General features: G+C 37.3%; 1 protein-coding gene across 1 annotated transcript; it reads left to right on the plus strand.

The window, feature by feature from the left end:
* Positions 1–3,551: 3,551 nt before the first annotated feature.
* LOC120238358 (trace amine-associated receptor 2) lies at positions 3,552–8,251 on the plus strand. Its single transcript, XM_039242060.1, has 2 exons — positions 3,552–3,570; positions 7,266–8,251. The coding sequence occupies exon 2, from the start codon at positions 7,331–7,333 to the stop codon at positions 8,249–8,251; it is 921 nt and encodes a 306-aa protein (XP_039097991.1). The 5' UTR covers positions 3,552–3,570; positions 7,266–7,330.
* The last annotated feature ends 374 nt before the right edge of the window (positions 8,252–8,625 follow it).

The following is an 8,625-nucleotide window of genomic DNA, read 5'->3' on the forward strand; positions in this document are numbered from 1 at the left end:
ATAAGGCTACTTTTTGTGTCTGAATTAAAGACCAGCAGAAAGGAGTTCCCAAAAAGTTGGAATCATATCATGTCTAAAAGACCTTTCAATTCCTAGGATCATATAAACTACCAGAACTTAAAGAAATAGAAAATTGAACAGATCCATAACCAGTAAAGAAAATGAGTCAGTAATCAAAAATCTCCCAACAAACAAAAGTCCAGGGCTGGGTGGCTTCCCAAGGGAATTCTACCAGATGCTTAAGAAGAGTTAATACCTATTCTTCTCAAACTGTTCCAAAAAGTAGAAATGGAAGGAAAACTTCAATACTTATTCTACAAGGCCAACATTACCTTGATTCTAAACCAGACAAAGACCTCATTACAAAGGAGAATTTATAGGCCAATAACTCTGATGAACACGGCAGCAAAATTTCTCAAAATACTAGCAAATCAAATTCAACAGTACATTAAAAGAATTATTCACCATGTAGGTGGTGCTGGGGTGGCTCAGGTGGTTGATCTTGGCTCAGGTCATGATTTCACAGTTTGGTCCCTATGTCAGGCTCTGTGCTGTCAGCGTGGACCCTGCTTGGGATTCTGTCTCTCCTTCTCTCTGCCCTTTATCTGCTCTCAAAATAAATAAATAAATAAGCTTAAAAAATAATTATTCACCATGTTCAAGTGGGATTTATTCCTGGAGTGCAGGGGTGGCTCAATAGTCACAAATCAATCAAGGTGATACACCACATTAATAAAAGAAAGGATAAGAAGCATATGATCCTTTCAATGGCAGGAAAGCATTTGCCAGAGTATAGCATCCATTCTTGATAAAACCCTCAACAAAGTAAGGATAGATGGAACATACCTCAACATCGGAAAAGTCATATATGAAGGACCCACTGCTAATATCATCCTCAGTGGAGGATGAGAGGTTTTACTCTACAGTCAGGAACAAGACAGGAATGCCCACTCTCACCATTGTTATTTAGCATAGTACTGGAAGTCCTGGCCTCAGCAATCAGACAACAAAAAGAAAAAAAGTCATCCAAATCAGCAAGGAAGAAGTCAAACTTTCACTTTTCACTGATGACATGAACTCTACGTAAAAAACCTGAAAGACTCGGGGCGCCTGGGTGGCTTAGTCGGTTAAGCATCCGACTTTCGCTTAGGTCATGATCTCGCGGTTCGTGGGTTCGAGCCCCGCGTCGGTCTCTGTGCTGATTGCCAGCTCAGAGCCTGGAGCCTGTTTCAGTCTGTGACTCCCTCTCTCTCTGACCCTCCCCTGCTCACGCTGTCTCTCTCTCTCTCTCCTAGAAATAAAAATTAATTAATTAATTAATTAAAAAAAAAAGAAAACCTGAAAGACTCCATCAAAAAACCAAAACAAAAAAATGCTAGAACTGATGCATGAATTCAGCAAAGTCACAGGACACAAAACCAATACAGAGAAATCTGTTGCATTCCTATACACCAATAAGGAAGCAGCAGAAAGTGAAATCAAGAAATTAACCCTATTTATAATTACATCAAAACCCATAAGCTACCTAGGAATAAACCTAACCAAAGAGGTATAAGATCTGTATTCTGAAAACTATAGAACACTTATGAAAGAAATTGAAGAGGACACAAAGAAATGGAAAAACATTCCATGCTCATGGATCAAAAGAAGAAACATTGTTAAAATGTCTATACTACCAAAGAAATCTATGTATTTAATGCAATGCCTATCAAAATACCACCAGTATTTTTCACAGAGCTAGAACACACAATCCTAAAATTTGTATGGACCCACAAAAGACCCCAAAGAATCAAAGCAGTTTTGAAAAGGAAAAGCAAAGCTGATTCTGAACTTCAAGCTATATTACAAAGCTATAATCAAGACATTATGGTACTGGCACAAAAACAGACACATAGATCAATGGAACAGAATAGAAAACCGAGAAATGGACCCACAAACATAAGGCCAACTAATCTTTGGCAAAGCAGGAAAGAATATCCAATGGAAAAAAAGATAGTCTCTTTAACAAATGGTGGTGGGAAAACTGGACAGCAACATGCAAAAAAATGAAACTGGGCCACTCTCTTATGCCATACACAAAAATAAACTCAAAATGGATGAAAGACATAAATGTGAGACAGGAAACCATGAAAATCCTAGAGGAGAACACAGAGATCCACTGCTTTGATTTGGCCGTAGCAAATTCTTACCAGACACATCTCCAGAGGCAAGGGAAACAAAAGCAAAGATGAACTATTGGGACTTCATCAAGATAAAAAGCTTCTGCACAGCAAAAGAAAACAATCAACAAAACTAAAAGGCACCCTATGGAATAGGAGAAGATATTTCCAAATGACGTATCTGATAGAGTATCCAAAATCTATAAAGAACTTATCAAACTCAACACCTAAAACACCAAATAATCCAGTGAAGAAATGGGCAGAAGACATGAATAGCCACTTCTCAAAAGAAGACATCCAGGTAGCTAAAAGACACATGAAAATATGCTTAACATCATTCATTATCAGAGAAATACAGATCAAAACCATGATGAGATACCACATCACACCTATTAGAATGGCTAAAATTTTTAACACCGGAAGCAACAGATGTTGGTAAGGATGCGGAGAAAGAGGAACCCGTTTGCACTGTTGGTAGGATTGAAAACCTGGAAAGAGCCACTCTGGAAAACAGTATGGAGGTTCCTTAAACAGCTAAAAAGGGAACTATCTTATGATCCAGCAATTTTACTACTAGAAGTTATCCAAAGCATACAAAAATACTGATTTGAAGGGGCACATGCCCTCTAATACTTATAGCAGAAGTATCAATAATAACCAATCTATGAAAAAAGCCCAAATGTCCATAGACTGATGAATTGATAAAGAAGAAGTGGTATGTATGTATGTATGTATGTATGTGTGTGTGTGTATATATATATATATAATGGAATATTACTCAGCCATCAAAAAGAATGAAATCTTGTCATTTACAGTGACATGAATGGAGCTAGAGTGCATTATGCTAAGTGAAATAAGTCAGTCAGAGAAAGACAAATACCATATGATTTCACTCATATATGGAATTAAAAAAGCAAAACAGGTGAACATAGGGAAAGGGATAAAAAAAGAGAGAGGCAAACCATAAAGACCTTAACTCTAGAGAACAAACTGAGGGTTGCTGGAAAGGAGGGAGCAGGGGATGGGTTCCATGGGTGATGGGTGTTAAGGAGGGCACTTATGATGGGCAGGTAGGTATATAGGTGTTTTGTATGTAAGTGATGAATCACTAAGTCCTACTTCTGAAACTAATATTACACTATACATTAAGTAACTAACATTTAAATAAAAACTTAAAAAAGAAAAAGATTAGAAGGCTTAACTATCATAAGTATGAGTTTTGTTAAAAGCTGCTTCATCATTTTATAATTGTACCTTAAGCAGCACTGTTCATGAGGTCTTAGCACAATATACTAAGAATAAGGAACTGAAAGCCTAAAGGATTAAAAAGGAGGAAATAAAATCACAACTGTTTATAGATAGCATTATTAACCACATAGAAAATCCACAAAAATCCGCAGAGAAAGATTTAAAATAATACGAGAATTCAGCAAGTTGCCCCGTTCTTTCAGATCTAAAAGGGTTGATGAGAACTGTTCTCTTAGCCATATTTTTGCAGGGAGAAAAAGAAAAACAATGAATGGTAAGGTGACTGTCACTCTTCTTAGTGACTGGAAGTGAGACAACTATGAACTGTGACAATCGCAGATTTTCCTAAAGAGATGGAGGACACAGGTCCACTTTTCTACTGGAATTATTGGCCCCATTCATGCTTGATTGGGATCAGTTTCCTTAGGGCCACCTGAAACGCAACAGGTCAGCTCTGTTTTTACAATCATTGTGTAATAGCAGACTTAGGGACCTCAGGCTCAAGTGAAGACAATTTAGGTCTCAGAGACCCCTGAGAGGATAGAGAAGTGCTTTAGGCTTGTTAAGCTGTTAGACTTTAGAACAGCAAGGGTTTGTTTTTGCTTTTTTATCCCTCTTAAATACTTCAATCCCATTTCCCGTGAGATTAATTGATAAATTCGAGAATAGCACAATCCACATAGCTCAGGTCTACTATTTCCATATAAACATTCACAGTGGTTAGAAAAGCAACAAGGAAATAAAGGTCCTTCTGGAAGGAGTTTAATTAACAATGGCATCATCTACAATACAACAGGTATGTGGTGAAGGGATTAAGGACAGACCTGTGCTTTCTCTTTCTTGAGGTTTTGTTAGGAAGTAAATTGTCACTCTTATTACGCAACAGCATTATTCACGACTTGATTCTTCTTTTTTGCATTTGTTTGTCGTGTGCAGAGAGAATGTGTAGGAATATAAGATAATAGGTGCAGGACTCAGTATAAATTTGCAATAGAAGGCAATCTTTTTATTATGTGAACAGGATAATATGTTGCCCTACAGTTAACACGTTTCTTGGGAAGAAGATATAGAATCCTGGAAAGTGTTACCTCTTTATGAATGGGTGAGCAAATTATCACTGCAATTCATCTAAGTGGAGCAGAAGGTTAAAGCACCCCTAGGATTTTACATACAACCCCATTCCTTTATTTTTTAAGAAAAAATATTTCCTGGTGAAATGTATTCTTGAATGTTCATCCCAACAAAGAAGGAAGAAAGATGAAAAGAAAGTCACCTTGATAGTGTTCTTTGCACATCACACACTGTGCTAAGGCTGTTCATATGTGTTATTTAATATGTTAAGATTCATTAACATTGAATATTTGATAGAAATTGAAAAAAACTGAAAGAAACCAATAGCTTGGATAAGGGCAGAATAACTCCAGAAAGGTAGAAAGAATGATTATCAAGAAGAAGGACTTTGTAAAGTCTGTTAAAAGTTGAAAAAATGGTTGCTAAAACAGAGATATGCTTAATATGGAAGCATTTACCAAATTTAATAAGGTAAAGAGAAATGATATTACATTAGAAATATCAGAAAATACTTTATTGCTGTGGACATGGTTTTGAAATTTAATCACTTTCTCAGGAAGTGTAGAAAACACTTATTTTTAACAATTTAGTAGAATAAGCTTTAGACATGGTATTCATTATTCATGAAAGTACAAGCAATTTATTATGTTCTGAGTCTTTAGTTTTTGTGCTTCTTTTAGATATACCAACAATGGAGAAAAGATTATACTTTAATTCTATTGCCATCCATGTAGCTGTATGTGCTTATATTAGTAGGTTTAAATTTTTTTATTCATTTTGAGAGAGAGAGAGAGAGAGATCATGCTCCAATGGGGGAGGGGCAGAGAGAGAGGGAGAGAGAGAGAATCCCAAGCAGGCTTTGTGCTGACAGCACAGACCCTGAAATGGGGCTCCAAACCACAAACCATGAGATCGTGACCTGAGATTAAATCAAGAGCTGATCACTTAATTGACCCAGGTGCCCTCGTTTAAAATTTTTTTAATGACACTTGAAGAATACAACCTTGAAAGAACTGTTTTATGAATTTAACATTCACAGTCTATCACTGTAAAAGATGTGAAAGATGTGACCATTGAAAGGTTTGAATTGCTGATGGATGTTACATGCAAGAAACATGCCAAATACACCACGGAGGACAATGATGCTTAGAGGGAAGTTACCTAAAAGTCTTGTTTGATGAAGTCATCAAATAGTCCTCCACTGTGCCCTTTCTGGTCTGGAGTATGAGGAAGACCCCTCATGATGTATACGAATGTACACATCATGCTCTGTGTTTCACAGAACTTTATTACTGTTCTTAGGGTTGATTGGCTAATTTCCTGAAGGTTAAAGGGAAGGGAGGTAAGCTCTGTACCCTAAGATCTGAAACTTAGAAGGATTGAGTCTGACTTTCCAAAAATGGACAGTAGGCTGATTATAATATCAAAGTCACTAAGCCAGGAACACAAAGAAGTTTGTAATTAAATCTTGAAGTGTGTCATCATGGAGTTGCCTTTAGCACAAAAATACTGTGTGTGTGTGTGTGTGCCTTTTTCATGAAAATGAAATTATTTATTTCTCTTAGCTTTACTTTCTAAGAGGGAAAGTGGCTTAACAATAAGCCAACAAAATAGAACTTTCTTTTCTATTTCATAGTACAATTGACCTTTGAACAACTTGAGAGTTAGGGACATCAAGCCTCCCTACTCAAAAATACATGTATAACTTTTGACTCCCCTAAAACTTAACTACTAATAGCCTATGTTGATTGGAAGCCTTACTGGTAACATGAACAGTTGATTAACACATAATTTATATGTGATAGATAGGTATATATGCTGTATTCTTACAATGAGGTAAGCTAGAGAAAAGAAAATGCTATTAAGAAGATCATTCAAGGAGAGCCTGGGTGGCTCAGTCAGTTAAGCGTTCCGACTTCAGCTCAGTTTATGATCTTGAGTTTAAGCCCAGCATTGGACTCTGTGCTGACAGCTTGGAGCCTGGAGCCTGTTTCAGATTCTGGAACCTGCTTCGGTTTCTGTGTCTCCCTCTCTTTCTGCTCCTCCCCACCGCAACACCCATAACCACTCTGCCCTTGTCTGATTCGGCTGCTCTGGCTGGTGAGATGCTTGTCAAGGCTCCAAGACTGGCTGAAGATGATTCTACCCAATTATTAGTCATTCTTAAATGATTCTTCCCCTTTCAAACAGTCTTGGCCTAAACAAAATAAAAATGCTATGAAAATAACACAACATATGAATGAAGCAATTTTCAAATAATAATAACATGCTGGTCCCACAAGGCAGTAGACTTTAATCAAATAGAAGCTAATTAAGTGTTCCAGACTTATTTGAGGAAGAAATGAATGTATTGTATAATATAGATCTATTCTTTCTATGAACATAAGGAACATCAATTATAATAAATTAGATAATGAACTTTTTCTTCTTCTCTCACTCTCCCCTCCCAATCCTCTCTCTCTTCCTCCTCTCTTCCTTCTTTATCATTTCTGGCTCTGGCATAAGGTAAGAGCTTCCTAAAAGTTGGTGATATAATTTGTATCTAGGAAAGTATAAAGTAAACAAAGATCATTTAAACCCAGGTTAATTCTATGAAGTTGCAAATAAACATTAGGATAAATACATGAGAAAAATCATAATTAATAGATCAGCATAAATCAATTATCTTCCTTGAGTCACCTATATTTTTCTTGAGTTTTTCTATGAAGACTTACATAAAATACAGAATATTTGATTATTATCTGACAAAATTTCATGTGTTCTTGCTTTTTCTGAAGGAAATATTGGATTGCTCTGGATATGGAAATGGATCTTGCCCAGAAAATGAAAGGCCTCTGGGTGTCCGAGCTGCTATGTATTCATTTATGGCTGCAGCCATATTCATCACGGTGTTTGGCAATCTTGCCATGATAATATCCATTTCCTTCTTCAAGCAGCTTCACACACCAACCAACTTCCTCATCCTCTCCATGGCAGTCACTGATTTCCTCCTGGGGCTCACCATCATGCCCTATAGTATGGTCAGATCGGTGGAGACTTGCTGGTATTTTGGGCTTACATTTTGCAAGATTCATTATAGTTTTGACCTGATGCTTAGCATAACGTCCATTTTCCATCTTTGCTCCGTGGCCATTGATAGATTTTATGCTATCTGTTACCCTTTACGTTATTCCACGAGAATGACGATTCCCCTCATCAAGCGGTTGCTCCTTTTCTGCTGGTCTGTCCCCGGAGCATTTGCTTTCGGGGTGGTCTTCTCGGAGGCCTACGCCGAAGGGATAGAAGGCTACGACATATTGGTGGCTTGTTCCAGTTCCTGCCCAGTGATGTTCAACAAGCTATGGGGAACCACCTTGTTCATGGCAGGGTTCTTCACTCCTGGGTCTGTGATGGTGGGGATTTATGGCAAGATTTTTGCAGTATCACGAAAACATGCTCGTGCAATCAATAACTTGCCGGAAAATCAAAATAATCAAATGAGGAAAGACAAAAAAGCGGCCAAAACTTTAGGAATAGTGATGGGCGTTTTCTTATTATGTTGGTTTCCCTGTTTCTTCACGATTTTATTGGATCCCTTTTTGAACTTCTCTACTCCTGTAGCTTTGTTTGATGCTTTGACGTGGTTTGGCTATTTTAACTCCACGTGTAATCCCTTAATATACGGTTTCTTCTATCCCTGGTTCCGCAGAGCGCTGAAGTACATTTTACTAGGTAAAATTTTCAGCTCACATTTCCATACTACTAATCTGTTTACTCAAAAAGAAACTGAATAGACTTCTGTAGGAGTGAAATGAAGCAAAAGTACGGGAACGTAGAAGAATAAAGTCACTTAAAGCCTGTATATGTATGTGCATGTGTGTATATGTGTATGTAGGTGTGTGTGTGATTTTGGCTACCAAGGTAAGCTTTTAGTTTCTAAGACTTGAGAAAAAAAACAAAAAAAGGAATCTTCTCTTTGAACCAAAAATCCGTCTTCCTCAGAATACTTCATATACCTATTACTTCTAGGGAGAAAAAAGGAAACACTGAGAAAGATAAAAAGAAGAAGAAGAAAAGCCAGGGACGGTGTGAGAAGAGCACACAACTTTGATACTATTTGGAAGGGATCAGAGCATAAGCTGAGCTTGAGAACCGCTGCCTTCTCTTA

This window comes from Hyaena hyaena, unplaced genomic scaffold (assembly GCF_003009895.1).
Source record: "Hyaena hyaena isolate Hyena2069 unplaced genomic scaffold, ASM300989v1 scaffold_204, whole genome shotgun sequence".
NCBI classification, from domain to species: Eukaryota; Metazoa; Chordata; class Mammalia; order Carnivora; family Hyaenidae; genus Hyaena; species Hyaena hyaena.